Raw genomic sequence first — 19657 nt, forward strand, 5'->3', positions numbered from 1 at the left:
AATTTTGCATTTTCAATATTATGTTCAATTTTTTACCACATTTTGCATTTGGCCCATTTTTTAGAAGTGCCCTAAAACGATCTAGCTTCTTCATTTTCTTTAATTCAACTTAATTTACTGTAGCATGTGCTACTTCTAGTTTATAGTAAGAGACGTGTGCCTGACAAGACTCTTTACCAGACAGGGCAGTTGTAGCATGTCCTACTTATATTTTATAAAAGTGCGGCTATACATCAGCCATACTCTCCGCACACTACGCATATGATTTTTTTTTTTTTTTTCAACTTAACACATGGGTATGCTGCGGCTTCAGGCTGATGTGAATAATTTCTCATTCTATAATAAGAGACGTGTGCCTAGTCGTTTTTCGTCATTTTTGCAATAACAGGTTTGCAAATTTTTGAAAAATCTTTAGTCTCACCCAACGCTGGGTTGAGTGAGGGCAAAACTTGGGCACAGCTTCAAGCTCAAAGAGTGCAGTAATTTCTTTTTGAAACGTAATTGGCAAAGCGACTTCAGGTCACTATATTAGTAAAGCATTCTTAAGATTGAATAATTAACAATTATTAGGACAGATGGAGAACAAATTGATCAGTGGCCGACTGGCATCTGCATCTATCATTATGCCTCTTGGATTTTAATTTATATTCATCATTAAGCTGCCTTTACAATGGAATATGGAACCATGTTTGTTGCTAAATCCTCCATTTCCAGAGGAAAACTAGTTTAAAAATATTGGGAGCATCTATCTAGTGGAACTTTAGGCCATTCTTCTAGTTCAAGCTGTTAACAATAATGTTTAGGGTAGACTAGAACATTAAACAAGAAGTACCTTAATTCCATATACATATATATATATATATATGTATGTATGTATATGTATGTGTGTGTAAGTGTGTGTGTGTATATATATATATGTATGTATGTATGTAGGTCGTGACTTGGACAACAAAAGTAGGCCATGCAGGAATTATCTGACATGGAGTGATTCGGGATGGACGACCTACCTTAATCTGAAAAATTATTGATACATCTTTCTTTGCGTTCAACAAGTACCATTGAAAACGGCTACTACTTAGTGAAGCCAACAACGAAGTTCACCCCTAATATGGATGGCAGAGAAGTAAACATGCCAAACACCGGAAGCAGACGAGGCGGATGGATCACCTTCACCTTCATCACCGGTCTCTCTCTCTCTCTCTCTCTCTCTCTCTCACACACACACACACACACAGACGCGAGCACAAAATGTTTTGGGCTGGCCAAATACGTTAGTTGTTTCCATGCATGTTATAACAGGGGCTGCGGCGGGCTTGACACTTGCAACGGGAGGTTGGTTGTCAAACTTGATTGTATATCTGATTCAGGAATTCAATGTCAAAAGTATAAATGCTGCTCAGATTTCAAACATAATGAATGGCTGCATCAATCTATTCCCCGTCATTGGAGCAATTGTTGCCGACTCTTTCATAGGTTCTTTCTTCGTTGCCTCCATCTCAGCCTGCATCTCTTTGATGGTAACACTCTCACGCTGTTACAAAACGTGCCTGCTGTTTCCTGTGTACTTCTCTCTTTCTTCCGACATTTATTTTTTCCCAACACAAGGGATGCTGTCTCTGAACTGTGTCTGCAATCTTTGTTTCCTTTTCATTTCCTTAAGTTCCAGAGCAATTTGTATTTACCTTTGCAGGGAATAGTTCTTTTAGAATTGACTGCAACACTTGATTCCTTGAGACCACAGTCATGTGATGATGGATCAAGCTTGTGCACACCACCATCAAAACTCCAATATGCGATCCTTTACACAGCTTTAGCTCTGGCATGTATCGGGTGTGGATGTACTCGCTTTACTCTGGCAACAATGGGAGCAAACCAATTTGATAAGCCTAATGATCAAGGGAGGTTCTTTGACTGGTATTTCTTCACTTTTTACACTTCTTCAGCAGTAAGCAGCACGGTCATTGTCTACATTGAGGACAACTTGAGTTGGAGATTGGGATTTGGCCTCAGTGCCATTGCTAACTTCATCGGCTTAGCTTTCTTGTTATTGGGAAACCGTTTCTACCTTCATGTTAAACCACATGGGAGCCCATTCACTGGTTTAATTCGTGTTATAGTAGCCACGATAAGGAAAAGAAAGGTGCAGCTCTCATCCAAAACCGAGGATTACTACTATGGTCAAAATGGAATTGCAGAAATTCCTCCACCATCTAAAAAGAGGTTCAGGTAGGAAGTCGATTTGTTAAGCTTTCTCGCTTTAGAATCATAATTACTTAATTGCTGTGCCACGGCAGTTTTGTATTGAATTGTATTTGAGTCAACTTTTTTCAAAAAAAAAAAAAAAAAAAATTTGAAAAATGCTAGAAGGGATTCCTTTTTTTGGGTAAATTATTGGGGGGGAATTGTTCTCTCTATGCAATTTGCACATCAATTTCTAGGCTCATGCAAATGCATGCACCTATGATATATGCAGGTTTCTTAATCGTGCAGCGCTCAAAACAGAAGGAGATGTTCAATGGGATGGTTCAGTAGCAAAACCATGGAGGATATGCACAATGCAACAAGTAGAAGATCTCAGAAACCTGATGAGAATATTACCATTATGGTCAACAGGAGTCTTCCTAAGTACCCCAATAGGAATCCTGTCCAGTTTGGCAATCCTCCAAGCTCTAACCATGGACCGTAGCTTTGGTCCTCATTTCAAAATCCCATCTGGATCTATCCTGGTGTTGGTCTTAATCTGGACCTCGATTTCTCTCACCATTATCGATCGTTTCTTATGTCCCATGTGGCAAAAGCTCACTGGTTCCTCTCCAACACCCCTCCAACGAATAGGGGTAGGCCACGTGTTAAACACATTGAGCATGTTGACGTCAGCGCTAGTAGAATCGAAGCGGCTCAAAATAGCCCACGCGCACCACCTCCGAGACCAGCCCAGCTCCATAGTGCCCATGTCTGTCTTGTGGCTAGTTCCACAACTAGCTTTGGTTGGCATTGGAGAAGCATTTCATTTCCCAGGACAAGTTGCGTTGTATTATCAAGAATTTCCAACATCACTCAAAACTACATCAACAGCAATGATTTCAACGATAATTGGGATAGCTTATTATCTGAGCACGGCATTGATTGATCTTGTTCGAAGGGTCACAGGATGGCTACCAGACAATTTGAATGATGGAAGGGTTGATAATGTTTATTGGGCATTAGTGGTGGTGGGGGTACTCAACTTTGGTTACTACTTGATGTGCGCTTGTTCATACAGATACCAAAATGTTGGAAAAGGATCAGAAGATGCGGCACTGATAAATGATGCAGATAGTTAGGCTTGATTAATAATGTATTTATGAACAGTACTGTCTTAAAAAGTCATGTTCTTATGAAACCTTGCATAATGGAGAATCTATATATTGATGTTTGTGGTTTTATCTTTTTTTGACCAAAACAAATAGCTGGCCAATATCCTTGAAGACGCTTCCAGAGTGATTGAGGCACTCTACGTCTCGAAATCTATCGAGACAAGCCCCTTTGTTTCAAGAAGCTCTTCACCAACATTTCAATAATGCTTGGTCTACAAAAGAATCTTAAAAAATAACTTACAAAATTATTTAGTCTGATACGATGCATTAGATACTAATAAATTAGAAGCATAGAATAAAGTCTCATTTGGATCTCAATCTCATCTCCTTCTAAAACATCACTCAAACATAAACATTTTTCAATTTCAAATTTTCAATTTTTTCATTTAATCATTATAATTTTTCCAAACTTCTAAACAAAACACAAAAAATAATTCAATTTTTTTAAATTACAAGACAAAAATAATATTCTAAGAATATTTTATCTTTATAATATTTTTATTTAACTTTTTTCTATTCTCTTCCAAAATCCAATAAAACATATTAACTCAAAAAATTTTACTACTATTTACAAACTATTCTAAACAAATCCTAAATGTTATTCTTCTCAGCCACCATTGATGGGCCCACAAGTCAACAAAGCTAATTGCGATTGAGAAACCAACCGAACAGCACAGTAGCCACCACCACCACCACCAAAAGTACATCCATGTCGAATCCTTCAATAATGAAAAGCTTAATGCGTTTAAAAAGTTATAAACCATTAACGAGGGGGTCCATATAAAAGGAAAAAAACAATGTACATTAATCTCCCATTAATTTCCTAACTAGTTATTATTATGTCTACATATATGTCGTGGAGTATATACAGTTAATGCTGGGAGGAAATCACAAGAGAACAAAGAATTTCTCTTGTTTTTTTTGTTTTTTTTTTCAGAGCAAGGCATTAATTGTGGCAAATATATATTGCGTGATTCTAAATCAGTCAAGGTTGTGTTAGAGACACATCGAATTCCTCGAATTGTTATTGAGAACTAGAAGGTGGGATGTTGGTGTATTTGGTACAGTCAAATGGTCCGACCCCTTGGCTATTTTTTCTTCTCACCTGGAAAACACCAATAAGAATGACAGATGTCAGGTGAAATAATTCTTAACGAAGATTAATTTCTTCGTCCTTGTAAATCAATACAATTATGTTGGTAACCAAAAAAAGCCTTCTTAACTTGCAAAATATGCCAGGGAGTTGAGTATAAAAGAATATCTATTCAAAGTAGATAATGCTACTCCTCGTATTGAATGTCATTTCAATCAGACGTGGTACGAGTTTAGTGACTTCTTATGTCAATCCATTAATTAAAAGTCACTCAAAATACACCTCATCGATTGATGTGACTAAAATTAAGAAATGAAAATTTTATCTATTCAACAATAAAATTAAGAGCAAAAATATTAGAGTCACCCAATGTTGGATCCCAATTGGGTCCCAACAAATTTTTTTTTTTTTTTTTAATTTAGTGATCAAGGATGTGGTTTTTTTTTTTTTTTTTAGTAATGTTGTAAATTTTTTTTTTAAAAAAAGGTATTTAAGAATATAAAAAAATGAATGAAAAAAAAATCAAAAAATTAAAAAACATTTTTTTTTTAATTTAGTGATTAAAGAAGTGTTTTGTTTTTAGTGATGTTGTAAATTTAAAAAAAAAAAGGTATTTAAGAATATAAAAAAATGAATGAAAAAAATCAAAAAATTAAAAAACATTTTTATTCTTATTGGACGGGTCTTTTGCGGTGGATGTAGTATTGCTCAATTAAGAATGAAGAACATCATCTTTCCTACAAAAAGTGAGGAGTGCTGGAGATGGCTTAGAATAAGTTCACTGATGGTGATCACTTTACAGAATCACAACTTTGTAATCTCTCGTGTATCTAAACCTACCTGCATAATTCTAAATCAGGTTGAATTTCTCTTCCGAATATGATATTTGAAGATAATCTCAAAGTATTTACCAAAAGATTACCTAAATTTTCCGGTCTAAGCAATGAATTCACCTTATTAAGTAATTAATGACTAAATCCAATCTATGTCCGAGAAAAAACTTGTATCTAGAGAATTGAGTCATACCGGGGACCAAGGACCGGGCTCAGGTTGAGACTTGTCTGGGGGTGAGTTTTGCACAGCACCACTTTTCCTGGTTAGAATTTCCTGCGCAGAACTCTGTATGAGATGTCCGATAACAAATAGAAACAAACTCTAATGATAAATCATGATAATCACAAGCAGTGAATGCTATGACATTTAAAATGAATAGAAATTGTTCAACTACATCCATTAATTGATAAGAATACAAGGTTTCAAAGGTTTAAAATCAGACAGCTTCGATAAAACTACTATCAATAGCCATGAACCACTAGCGGAGATAAAGCTTAACATCATTCAGACCAATAAGTTATTTTAAAGGTTCGTGTCAGAGAAGTAATCCCCTTAAATGATATCGTCAAGTTCAAGATTTTCCTTCACAACCTATTTTTAAAATGGTAAAACTCAAGACTGTCCCCTAAAAATGTTGATAGCTATAATATTTGAACTTTCAACAAATAATGCTATAATTGGAGGAAAAATAATGAATACATAACACGTAATATCAAACTGCAATAAGAAAATAATGAAGTTTTAATTTAATTAAAAAAATTCTTTTAAATCCTATGACCCAAATGAAAATACTGGATACTATCAGACTGCGGTGATCTAATTTCTGTTCAGGTCCATGGGTTGGATTTGAGTTAGAATTTCCAGTCCACCCCATTTAATAATATACATGCATATAGAAGTTTGACGCCATTGCATCCGCTTTTATATACCTCGAACCTAATCTACCCAACCCATTTCCAACTCTAGATGTCATTCATCAGTTTTTAAGGTACACAAACAAGAGATTGCACCCATGCAAGGACAAAATATTCAAAATAAAAGAACCCTAAGTAAGTGCAAGAGTTTAGTGGTGCATGTCTATGAAAGAGAATAATATACCTCCCCAGCAGCTTCAATTGCAGCTAACCATTCATCAGAGAAAGGAACAACATGAGTTGGAGGTTTTACCACCACATGAGCTTCTTGCTTCATATCATTCTCAGGTTTCATCCTGCCATTAAAAATTGTTAAGTTAAAGCTTCACTTAGAGGACTAATGCTAGATTCAATTTTAGAGTGTACAAATCCCATGTAGTCCTTTGGAAAAAAAGTAGGATCCACCATAAAAAAAGTGAGTTCTTCACATGAGTCCCAGGTGAGGTGTGCCTTGCTTTTTTAATAGGGACTGCAAGAACTTTACACCCTAGAACTCTACAAACCATTTTACCAAGAGACTTACAATTGAATTGTTGCATCCCTATTTCCACTAGGATACATGTCCTGGTCCAACTCTTGTGGCATTTCACAGGCATGAGCGAGATTAGTTTCAACTTCACCTTGCAAACTTCCACTCTTCAATAAATTGCCATTTTTTGATCCCTGATCAATTATGACAGATAATCCTGATTCATGCCTCAAAGAATGGAAGGCATTAGAACTGCCAGTGTCTACTGCCCCTGAAATTTGATCTGTGCTCATTTTTCTGGATGAATCAAATTCCAAAGAAGATGCTTGAACTATGAGGCCACTATCATGCCTGAGATTTGTATCACTACAATCGTCATGTTTTTCAACCAATGGGTCAATGGCAACCGATCCTGTCACTGCATCCTCCACGTGCAAGCACTCAGCATTGTGATCCGCATTCAGGCAATCATCTTGCAAAGAACCTGTCAACGCATCCTCCACATGCAAGCACTCAGCCCTGTGATCTGCATCCAGACCATCATCTTGCGAAGAAGTTACCTGAGACAAAAGGTTGGAACTTTTTGAATAACTTCCATACACCTCAGATTGTTCTAAACCACTTTCAAAAACAATTTCCTTCTTGAGTTCCTTGGGTGTAGTATTTGCAGGTGCCAAGTCATCCTTTAAACACAAACCAAAATAATTATCCTGGGAAACTTGCTCTACTAAACTCATAGAGTTTTGAGACCTGGGATGTGAAAATTGTTCACTTATGTCATCAACTACCACTAGATGCTGATTCTTTGCTGCTGAAAGACTCGCATTACTGTCCCAACTGGAAACTAATATTCTGCCATCTGGGGATTGCACTATATTGGGTTCCTTAAACATGTCGTTAGGTCCATCAACTTCTTCAATTGCCTGATCCGCATATCTGTGTTGAGATAGATCATTAGGGTTTTCCAATCCACTTCCACTAGAACCTTGGACTTTTAAATTATCTGCCACAGTCCTGCAATTGAATTTCATGGACCCTTCAAAAGACTGACTCTCCTCAAACAAGAGGCTATGATATGTATCTGGACTATGATTCTCCTTATAAGATACAGTATCAGCTTCACAAGGGCAAGCCAAAATCAGCTTTGCTTGTTCCCCAGACTTTTGTTTGGCATTGTGCTTACCACTCATTAGATCTACGTACGCTTCTGAAGTATTCTGGTGAATGCCACCAATGTCATCTCCAGGCTGAAAATCAGAGATGGCATGGGGAATTTTAGTTGACAAATTGCATTTTTTCTCTTCCACGTCTTCTTGCTGGACCACATCGTCTATACAAGAGCCATCTTTAACTTGCACTGCATGGCTTAGATGGCATGACAGATGAGGATTTTCGAATTCAGTCCCACTAAAATCTCCAGTTTTTGGACAACCATTACCAGTCGTATGATCTTCACCCATCATATCCAATTCGAGTGAAGTAACTTGACCACAGAGCTGCAAGCCATGTCTAAACTGTGTATCAATAGAAGAACTGCGGCATTCAACCACTGGTTTTCTGTCTTTGCTGTCTAAAGAAACTGAAGGAGAATCTAGTAAACGTTGGCACTCTACCGTCTTAGCCACCTCATCACTGCAGTCTTGTATTGCAGGTGATCTCAAACAAAGAATACTCCAACGTCTTGATTTACTTTCACAAGAACCACTTGCTTCCAATACAACAGACTCGAGATTCTGAGGGATGTCCAGTTGTTCTCCAAATCTTGTATGTACTTCATCAACCATTAACAGTTTATTATCAGCTGTAGAAGTGCTTAGGTTTTCATTTGACACATCACCATCTAAAGACTCTGCTCGTGCATCTCCAAGTGATTTTCTGCTCATCTTACCATCCCAACTCGCATCATCTTTTGCCTGCTCCAATTCAGTTTCACTACCATCTTGGACTTTATGCTTGACATCTGCTATACAATTTAATGTTTGGAACTCTTTGGACGCTCCACTATCCTCAAGGAAATCACAATTGTTTGCCCATAACCTCTGACTCGAATTTTTATCATCTTTACAAGTGAAATGCTTCGTCAGCTTAGCTTGATTGCCAGATTGTTCCTTGGCATTATGTGCACTGCTTAACCAGTCAGCATTCGCTTTCGAAGTACTCTGTGTACTGTAACACCTGGCATCTGCAGATTTTGAACCTGAAAAGGCATCATTATTTTTAATTGCCAAATTGTATAGTTTGTCGTCAACAACTTGGTGAACAATCAAGTCATTTGTCCCAGAAGCACCATTATCTTGAACTGGAAAACTAAGGCAAGACATTGAATGGTGATTTTCCAATTCAGTCACGCTTAAATCCGGTTTCCTCGTGCAAACATCGGTGACCTTGTTGTCATCAGATTTCTCCGACTGTCCACTGGTTTCCCCCTGTTTGAGAAATTTTTTATCAATGCTCTGCAATTTTATGTACTCCTTTTGAAAAACCATTTCAGTTTTATATGATTCTGCATGTTCCAAAACTTGTTGATCAGCATCATCAAGAATGCCGTGAAGCTGTTGCTGGTCTTTCATCACTTTATCTCTCTTACAGTCATCAAATGGCACCTCCATTACCACCTTCTGCTCATTATTCACTTTGGTGACGGATGTTATTTTTTCATCTTGTCTATTTTGTGAAGCGGGGTGAATAGTAGCTGGAACAGAGCATCCCAAAGTCGAGCTCAATACTTTCATATTTCCATTTGTTGTCACATTGTTGATCCCATTGGAAAAATTGTCTGGGTGAGCTGGGGGCCTCGGATCACGAATGTAGTTTATGGCAACAGGTTTCCTCAAATTAGGAATATTAGACTTAAACAGATTGTGTGGTTGAGAACTTCTCTGTCCTGGGGTCAAAGATGTAACCTTTGGCTGAAAAGAAGACACAAAATGGAGATGGGATTATTTGAGTCAAACACCGCCTCAATCTAATTAACCATTCATGGGAAACAAGGTTGCATACCTGACCAAAAAATCCCAGGGATGGTGATGGCATCCGTAACCCTGAGGGTTTTGTGATTTGGGGTTGTGCATGTTGCCTGTTTCCACCAGTGTAGCAAGCATTTTGAAAGAGGGAAACTGCAGTTTTGGCGCCTCCACAATTATGACTGTTTGTTGTATGACTGGTATGAGTTAAAGGATCTGGAATGACCCCAAAGCCATTATTTGTCTCAGTAACTGGAGGATGCGGTAAATTGGTTGACAGGATTTTTTCTGATGCCGAATTGACCTGCACTTATATTAATTTAAACGAAAAAAGGCACTTATGGTTGCTAATTAATAAAAAGATGCTGATGAAAAGTATAAATTATTAGCCTTGTCCGACAAGTTTTTAAAACGTTGAACACAAATGCTGTTGCTTCTAACAGCTTCAAGATCTCACCACATTTCTTCTAGATTGTCTAATAGAGGTTCCGGCGGTTAAAGATTTGTTAGCAAGACTAGCTTTCGGTTTACTTTGTGCACTTCTAATTTTGTCTGAAGCCTTTGATCCATTCTTCCTCTGAACATTAACTGCAGCATGAGAGAAGGAAAAAAACAAAATGCAATAATTGAGAAGAAAATTTATAAACGAAATGCAAATGATGAGAAGTTCAATCTACATTCGGAAAATTTATAAACAAAATGCAAATGATGAGAAGTTCAATCTACATTCGTCCTTTTAACATACATGTTCAAAGTCCAGAGGAGAAAAAAACGAGAGGCAGGGTTACAAAACTACCTAGTTGAGCAATCTGATTACGCTTTGAGTCGCTTGCACCTAGTGCAGCACCATTTGTAGTCTTAGATAGCGCACCCAAACCTGGCTTTGGAACAGGTATTTTAGAAACTTTTGAGGCTTTAGTTGCTGCTTTATTCGTGTTCACAACAGCAGGCCTTTTCAGTGTTCAAAGAAGTTAAGGCCAGTTCTTCAAACTAAGATAGATAAAGCACAGATTCACTCAATTAAACCACTGGAAACAATCATATTTCTATTAAAAGGATATGAAGAGGGAGCAACAGATCGAGGGCATCCACTGCGTTTAGACCCACTTTTATTGGCATCATTGGATGAAAGCACCTTTTTCTTGCCCTGAAGATCACATATTAAACATGATTGCAGTAGGTGACGTTTCAACCAAGTTTCATCCAATTAAGAGTATGTGAAAGCAGCAAACGCTGGACAGCTTAAGCTATTAATCTACTCTTCCACAAAAAAGAAGAAAAGCATATCATGTTCAAACTTGAGAACTACTAACCACGATATCTGGGGCCGGTTTATCTGCAGATGGTGAACCGTGTTTCGGCAGTACGCAACAACCGCTCTTTCTATCTTTGTTCAGAGAACTTGTCAATGATTCCTTGAATAAATTTTCTTCAATTGCTTGCAAATCTGGTGAATCACGTGTGCCTTCCAATTCATTAGACAACGATTCTCTCCCTTCTTCAGGGATATCTGACAAAATCTCCCCACCAGACTTACTAAAACTTCCACTAATCATAGATAGCTCTAGGGGGTTCAAAACACCTAGACAGAGAGCAACTAATGCGTTCATCTTCAATAATTCAAGCTCAAACTTTCCAAACCAAGAATAAAAATCAAGTAGTATAAACAAAGAGGTTCAAAAACCTTCTTCAGTAAAAAAGGCTCTGTCCCAGGCTAAACTTTTGCGCAGATTGTATCCTCCACCCTTTTTCCTTCTCTTCATTTGCTGGGGCTCCATACAGAGTTTTGGCATTTCTGACTTGTTCGCATTGATGTTTTCTTCGCTAATAATATCTGTTTGCAATGAAGATATTGGTTTTCCACCATCCTGAACAGCTACTTTACCCTCCGCTGTAAAACAAGTCATCTATCAAATAATTATACCGTCCCAAGGATTAGTAAAATCTTAATCACTCTCTTCCAACAAAATAATTTCCTTCACCCCAGCTGTATCAACCAAAAAGCTTTTACAGTTTGATCAGAAACTAAGAGAATGAACTAAGGTTGACTGGATTTTCTCAAATATGATGAGTCCAAATTACCCTAACAGACTTTACGAGTACAAATTCATACAAACTTACCATACATAGTTATAATACCAAATGCACACGAAAGGTACTAGTATAAAACCACCATTAATTGCAGGGGAATTTGAAGTACATGTAAGGCATTGAAGTAAGCACATTCTGTATGGAATTACTCCGGAATTCCAAGTTCATAAGAAGATAAAGAAAAAAAAGAACAAACCTAAAGGATAAATGAAACGAAATTGACGGAAAAATCAGAGAGAAAATGGAACGTTGGAAGAATGAGTGAGAACCCTAACCAATTGGAGGGAAACGAGGAGGACGAGCAACGGGGCGCTTAGATCCGGAGATTTGGAGAGGCGAGCAGTAGAAATGGTTGTTGTTGTTGAGGGTGGAAGCGTCATCGTTTGGAATCTGTAGCAGCAGAGAATCGTCTTCGCCGGTGATCTCCAAGAGAGAGAGATCCGACTCCATATCTCTCTCGCAGTCTCTCTGAAAGAGAAAAGACCGGATGGGGAAGGAGGAGGAGTGATCTGAAATCTAAACGGTTTCTTGATTTTTCTCCTTCCTTGGTTTTGAGGTGTTGGGCTCTGTTCTGTTCCGTTCTGTGTGGAATATTTTTGAAAGGATTTGGGCAGCGGGAAGTTATTTTGGGGGACACAGAGAACGAGACGGCCACGTGAATTCAATTGGATTCAGCGGGGGTGATTTTGTAATTACACGTGTATCGGTGCCACATTCCCCACAAATTTTTACGTTGGAGTTTCGATTTGGGGTTCGATTCTCTCTCTCTCTATGAATTTGGATCTTGAAATGGGCTGACGATGTATTGACATCACTGGGCCGTGGCCCATAAAATTGAGTACAATACTCAAGCCCATTATCCATATTTTCTTTTTGTCTTTGTTGCAGATGTGGTCAAACTATGGACCACTCCTACTTTTTTGTTAACAAGGAAATTACAATGAGGGGGTGTCGAAGGGGCCCAAAGTAGAATATATTTGAGGGGGGAAATTTTTCGAAATCAGTTTCCACAATATCACGAAAGGTAGCTCAGCTATGTAGGTTGTGAGTAGAAAAGCGGACACCTTTTAGATATGAGTAATATTGCATATAGTTGGAGAGTGTGTAAGTATTGTACAATCATTTTAAAAAGAGAAATGATTTGTACAAGTTTCAAATAGACAAGCTTCATACAAGTTTTTGTAAAAAAGTAGACCCCACCTTAGAAAAGTGTAAAAAAAACTATTATTTATTAGTGGGACCCATTATTTTACAAAAGGCTTGTATAGGACTTGTCTATTTGGAGCTTGTATCTAGCATTATTCTTTTTTTTTAAAAGAATTGTGCGATGCTTGTGTACTTCAAAATTGCAAATATTATTTCTTTTTAGATATTTTATAGATTAAATATGATGGGAAGTATTTGAAGAATATGATTATGTTATTTTATAATGGAAGCGATATTATAATATGTTGTGAAGTGGCTTTGTTAGACGGCGGTGACAAAGTCGGGTGTTTTGAAACCAATCGACTTTCATTGATGAAGACCTCTATAAAAGAAATTGAATACATTGTGGACTTTCCTCCATGTCAACATAAAAATTAGGAATGTCTAAAGCATTATTTCCTAAAGTGTGAGCAACTACATTTGATTCCCTATTGATATGTTTAATCGACCATTGAGCATAACTTTGAAACTTATACTTGATATCAGATACGAGCATTTCTGTGTAATTAAAATCTGTCATTGATCCTTGAATAGCCTTTACCACTTTAATTGCATCCCCCTCTAGTATTATTCTCCTCGGTCTCAAATCAATGCCAAAGATTGTTGTTTGGTGGGCTGCATAAGTCTCTGCTAACGTAGAATCTAGAAACAAATCTTTCTTTTCTCTCATTGTTGCCATAATATTGCCCTCCCAATCACGAACTATAATCCCAATTCCAACCCTGCAATTCATCCAATCTACTACAGCATCCCAATTGATTTTGAAAAATTTCCTTGGGGGAGCTTCCCATCCACCTATCTGACTATTTGCAATTGCTTCCTAACTAGTAACCTTACATTGAGAGTCTCTAAAGTTTTGCAGTAGCTAGTATACATGTTGCACCAGAGAATTTGGGTGGGTGAGAACTACCTTAAATACAAAATCATTTATTCTCCTCTAGAGTTTCCAAAGCACTACTGTCATTTATTTCATCTCCTCCTTATTTCATCTGCTCTTTTGAATCTTCTTTGAACATTGCCCCCACACATCTCTTGTAGCAACAAATTCCCATAGTGCATGTTCAATAGATTTTGGTTCCTGTAAACAAAAAGGACAATGAGGATTTTCCACTATTTTATTTTTGAACAAGTTTAGCTTAATAGGCAACACATTTAGGCAAGCTCTCCATAACAAAACATTTCTGGCATTTGGGATTGCCAGCTTCTAAATCTTAGTCCATCTTTCTCTTTTTGTGTTGCTTTGAGAAGTTTGGCCTTGTGATCTACTTTGATACTTCACCTTGAAGATGATATGCACTCATGACCGTAAAGAATCTATTATCTATGCACCTTCACATTATTTGGTTTGCTCTGTTGCTTAGACTTATGGGAACTTGACAAATTATCTCTGCTTCAACATCTAAGAAAACTTGTTTGACCAAATTGAGACTCCAACTCCTCTTGTTTGCATCAATAAGTTCAACTACTTTAGTCTCTGTATTTAGAATTTTCACTACACTATAAGGCTTGAAAGACTTTTTTTTTTATAACGAGGTCTACAAGAACTTGGTTAAGGAAACCATTTGTCTGACCAAATTCTAACAGATTCTCCATTGCCAATTCTCCAAATGATTCCTTCCTCAAGTAATGATATTATTAATAATATGCTCCTCCAAACAAAAGATGGATTCCTGCCCATCTTTGCTTGAAGAAAACTTTAGGGAAATATTTAAGTTTGAGAACTCGAGCAGCAACTGAGTTTGAGGACTGTAACAACCTCCAATCTTGTTTTGCCAACATTGCAAGGTTAAAATTCTCAAAATCTCGAAATCCTAACCCACCTATTAACTTTGCCTTTCCATATGGTCCCATTTAGTCCACTGAACTCTTCTTTCCTGGCCTATTTGACCCCACCAGTAACCTTGCATAAATTTGTTAATCTCTTGTAGAAGGCCTTTGGGAAGTTTATAAACTCTTATATTATAGGTAGGGATGGTTTTTATTACTAATTTGATCAATATCTCTTTTCCAGCTTGAGAGAGAAACTTCAGCTTATAGTTGCTTAATTTACTCCTCACCCTATCCACAATACCTTTGAAAGATTTGGATCGAGATCTTCCTACCAGAGCTGGCAAACCAAGATACTTTTCATAGGAACCAATGGATCAAATGGTTGCAATGCTAGTAGTTATGTCTTTTGTTTCTTTCCTAGTATTATTGCTGAAGAATATAGATGTTTTATCTTTATTCAATCTCTGGTCAAATGCTTGTTCATAAACTTCCAGTAGATAGAGTATCCTACTTGATTCCAAAGAACTAGTTTGGCAAAATAACAAACTGTCATCTACTTAAGTGATTAATGTATAGTTGTCCTCTTACCATGGGAATATCATTAATTATTCCAGTTTCTTCAGCTCTAATTAGTAGCGTGCCAAGAGCTTCAAACATAAGATAAACAAGTAGGGTGATAGAGGATCACCCTGCCTAATGCCCTTTAACGGTTTAAAAGCTTTTTGTGGAACTCCATTTAGTAGTAGTCAATAAGAAACAGTGACGACACACTTCATAATGAGATCAACCCCTTTACTAGCAAAACTCATCCTTTTCATAACAACTTCAAGAAAGTTCAGCTCAATCCTATCATATGCTTTACTCATATCCAATTTTAAGGACATGTATCCAGCTTTCCCTTTCATTCTACTTTGCATTGTGTGCATATAGATTCATAGGAAACAATCACATTATCAGATATTAATCTCCCAAGGATAAAGACACTTCGGGTGGGGGAGATGATCATTGGTAGTATAGTCCTCAATCTATTGGCCAGCACTTTTGCAATGATCTTATAAACTATATTGCAGAGACTTATTGGCCTGAACTCAGAGACTTTTGTGGGATTTTTGGTCTGTGTAACCATAGCTATAAAGGTCTCATTTATGCCATCTGTCCATCTATTAGAGTTTAGGGCTACCAGAACTACATCACAAATATCTTGGCCAATTATGTTCCAATGCTCTTGGAAAAATCCTTTTGGAAAACCATCAAGGTCAAGAGAACTTAAAGGATTTATTTTGAAAACAGCTTCTTTGACCTCTATGGCAGAAAATTCTTGAAGCAACATAGCATTCATCTCCTCAGTAACTAATGAATGCATAGGCTTGGCATTCTGCAATTTCTTTAGGCTCAGATATAGTGAACAACTCTTGGTAGAAATTTTGAAAAATTTGACTCATCTCCTGTGAAGAGGTAGTTTTATTGCCATCCTTATTAGTGATGTTATTGATAGTGTTTGTCTACCTTCTCTGATAAGCATATTTGTGAAAAAAAAAATGTATTCATGTCCCCCTCCTTTAGCCATCTTTGTTTAGCTCTTTGGTTCCATTTCAAATCATATTCTTCAAGTAGAAGAGCTATTTCTTTTTATACCTGTTTTATTTCCACAATGTGGAAACCTAGGTTAGATTCTTGAAGAGATTTAACATGTGCTAATTTAGCCTCAGTATCTCCCTTCTGATTTCCTTGTACCTCCTTACTCCATTTAACCAACCTAGTTTTGCACCTATTCTGGCCTTTTGTAACTGCTTTCAGATAATTATTTGACCTTGAAGAGCAGCTGCTTTGATTAAATCACTACATTCCCCCTCTTCTACCCCAGCTTGCTTTATACCTAAAAATTCTTCTATTTCTTTTGATAGATTCTAGCCCATAACTCATTGAGATAAGAATTGGACTATGGTCCGAGCTATAGACTCCTACAGTGCTGACACTTATTTCAGAAAAGAGGTTGAGCCACTTAGAGTTTTCCAATGCTCTATCAAGTCTTTCTTTAGTGAAATCATTCCCCTCTCTATTATTATTCCAAGTAAATCTGTCCACTTTGTAACCTAAGTCAGAATCCTCGATGGCTTCTCTAAATGATTTCATTTGCGCATAAGGTCTAACAGCTCCTCCATATTTCTCATGTTGCTGAAGAATTTTATTAAAGTCCCTCATACAGAGCCAGACCCTATTATCCAAGGGTTTTAACTCTTTAAGCAATTGCCAACTTAATGGTCTTTTAGCAGTAGTAGGATCGCCATAAAAACTAGTAGTTAGCCACTCCGCCCCCTCTTTCATTTTCAGTGACTTTAATAGAGATATGCTTCCTAGTGAAAGTTTCTAAATTCTAATGCCTTCATGGTAGACTTCCAAAATATTGCTAAGCTGCCACTCCATCCTCTATTATCTATGACAAAACTTTGATCAAAACCAATTTGATTTCTAATTATTTCCACTCTTTCCCTACCACTTTTTGTTTTTATAAGAAAACTATGTTAGGGCACTTTATCTTCACCAATAGATAAAGTTCTCTAATTGTTCGAGGGTTCCCAAGCCTTCAACAATTCCAGCTTAAGTAAATCATTGCTGCTAGTGAGGCTGCCCAACAGCCTCCACCATTTCATCCTGATTTATACTCCTCTCAGGATTGAGCTTAGTTTTGGAATTCTTTGGAGAATTGTCCAAAGTAACAGTTGCACAGTCATCCCTCCTTCTCTTCTTCACTACTCTATCACCACTATTTGGTCCATACAAGTCAAAGATGTTTTTTCTAATAGGTGAGCCCTTCTTGCTCTCCTCTTCCACCCAATTTTCTTTGTAAATTTAGCAACAGTAAAGTTCAAATCCATACTAGAATTTTCAGTAATACTTACTGGTTTGGTGCACAAACTAGGACTCTCAATGGTCCTAGAAGAGAGCTTGTCTTTAATCTTTTCGAGCTTCATGCTATGAGATAGCTCCTTATCCTCCATTTCTTTTGATTGCCCATTCACTCTAGTAGCTAATTCAGGGTGACTAACCATATCAGGATCACTACCATTTGCGCAATTGATAGGATCATGACCTGGAGAGGATCCCTACTTTGTATTTATATTATTAGCCTCATGATGCTTCTTGGGATAGTCTTCAGAATCTACAGCAATTGCTTCCATTTGAGAGGCCTTTAAATGTGCCACCAATTTTAGTATGAATAATCATCATTTTCATTTGTAGATTTGCTGCTCTCCCTTATCGGAGTTGCCATGCCGATGAGCCTTTGTCTGGATTTTGTCTGTTCTATCCCCATATTTTCTGCCTCTATAAACACTCGAATTAACTGAGGATGCTCTCAACCACCGGCCATACTGTGATCTTCCTGCCTCAATTGGATGATTCCTTATTTTTTATGTTGTACACGCCCTCTCCTTATACTTAAGGATGGCATAGTGAAAACATAAAATTGGCATCCTTTCGTACTTGAAATCAATCCATAGTTGTTTCCCACCAATGTTTAACAGTCTCCCTCATGCCAATGGTTTTGTAATGTCAACCTTCCCTGCCAACATCTACTACTATAACTTCACTAATTGCAGAGCCTATCCTTTCTCTCCTTTCTTTTGTCATAGTAGCTAATCGCATATTGTGGAGCTAAACCCCAAAAAGGTTCAGTAATAAACAGAATATCATTAGGAAGGGTACTACTTTCAAACTCTGGATACAGACCATATGACTATCAAAGGACCATGGTCTACCAAGTAGAACTCTTTCTTTATCAGCCCCTTTTTGAAACTCCAATAAAAATCGATTCTCCCCCACTTCATTGAAGGCTATCCATCCTCCTGGACTCCAAATTTTTGACATGGTAGACCTAAAGGCTTCTTTGTTTACACTTTTTTCCATAAAAATGAGTGCTATAAGGCATTACTTTCCCCTTGAAATGGAATTTTTAACAACTTCTTCCGGTAAGGAAATCTCCACCCTCTCTTCTTCCGTGAGTTTTAGGCCTTCCCACAACTGAGATAATTCTTCCTCCATATTAAGAATCAACAATCACCTCTTCAGACACAAGTCTAAAAGGCAAACATTTGCTAAAAGCAAAGATCTTTACCTTACCCTTCAAAGAAGGAAATGACTCTCGATAAAATCAAGAGTGTTTGTAGTATTTATTTCTTTTCTTATGAACTAATATAATATTTATATCTGTTTTGAACCGTAATTAGATGACTCAAAATTGAACAAATTAGGAAGTCCCTTCTCTCACCCTAAAAATAACATAATCATCATATTGGATTCTATTATCTGGTTACTATTTAGGACAGAGATAGATAAGTTTTTCCTCTCTCAAAATGCCTCTGCCGACAGACATATTTGGAGTAAAGGATGAAGTCGGTTCTTCAAATGACAAGGACAATCTCTCAACCAATCTACCTATGCATCTTATGGATGAAGTTAGATCGTTTGAATCAAGATTTTCTAACAATGTTAATACAATGTTATAAATTTATTGAGCGTAGATTACTTTCGCTTTGGGATTGTTTGGTCCATATTCCTTTGTCCATTTAAGTTGGTGGATCTATCAGTATTTTGCATATGGAAGCCAGCCATGAGAAAGTACGTCGCAGTTGTTGGGCAAATGAGCATGTCATTCTTCCTTTTTGGGGCTGTTGTTGGTCGATCATGCATCCCTATTCCCTAAGCTCATCTATTTGGATAGTGGAAGTATTTCATCTTTTTATTTTATCTCATCATTACAATTTTTCTAAATTCTTATACAAAATATAATAAAAACTCGACTTTTTCAAATCTCAAAACAATAATAATATTAAAAATTAATATTCTAATAATATTTTATTAAATTTTCATCTAAAACTATCTTATCTCGTCTTACTATCCAAACCGTTCATTAATTTCACTTCATTGATTCAGTCCAATATGTTGGGAGGGTGGGTGACTTA

At 37.1% G+C, this 19657-nt stretch overlaps 2 protein-coding genes across 3 annotated transcripts; one reads left to right on the forward strand and one right to left on the reverse strand.

The window, feature by feature from the left end:
- The first annotated feature begins 942 nt into the window (after positions 1 to 942).
- Positions 943 to 3395, forward strand: LOC121238391 (protein NRT1/ PTR FAMILY 2.7-like). 2 transcript variants are annotated; one of them, XM_041135240.1, is made up of 5 exons: positions 943 to 1184; positions 1300 to 1517; positions 1691 to 1838; positions 1944 to 2226; positions 2474 to 3395. In XM_041135240.1, exons 1-5 carry the CDS (start codon positions 1109 to 1111, stop codon positions 3321 to 3323), a joined length of 1575 nt encoding a protein of 524 aa, XP_040991174.1. In that variant the 5' UTR covers positions 943 to 1108; the 3' UTR covers positions 3324 to 3395. The 2 variants fall into 2 exon arrangements, with proteins under 2 accessions (XP_040991174.1, XP_040991173.1); XM_041135239.1 differs by having other exon boundaries at positions 1691 to 2226.
- A 985-nt stretch (positions 3396 to 4380) lies between these two features.
- Positions 4381 to 12324, reverse strand: LOC121238123. The gene is made up of 11 exons (XM_041134969.1): positions 11996 to 12324; positions 11314 to 11520; positions 10943 to 11211; positions 10691 to 10776; positions 10426 to 10589; positions 10087 to 10217; positions 9667 to 9933; positions 6721 to 9575; positions 6382 to 6493; positions 5476 to 5556; positions 4381 to 4461 (listed from the first exon to the last, which is right to left on the reverse strand). The coding sequence occupies exons 1-11, from the start codon at positions 12168 to 12170 to the stop codon at positions 4381 to 4383; spliced, it is 4428 nt and encodes a 1475-aa protein (XP_040990903.1). The 5' UTR covers positions 12171 to 12324.
- Positions 12325 to 19657: the final 7333 nt, after the last annotated feature.

This window comes from Juglans microcarpa x Juglans regia, chromosome 7D (assembly GCF_004785595.1).
Source record: "Juglans microcarpa x Juglans regia isolate MS1-56 chromosome 7D, Jm3101_v1.0, whole genome shotgun sequence".
NCBI lineage: Eukaryota > Viridiplantae > Streptophyta > Magnoliopsida > Fagales > Juglandaceae > Juglans > Juglans microcarpa x Juglans regia.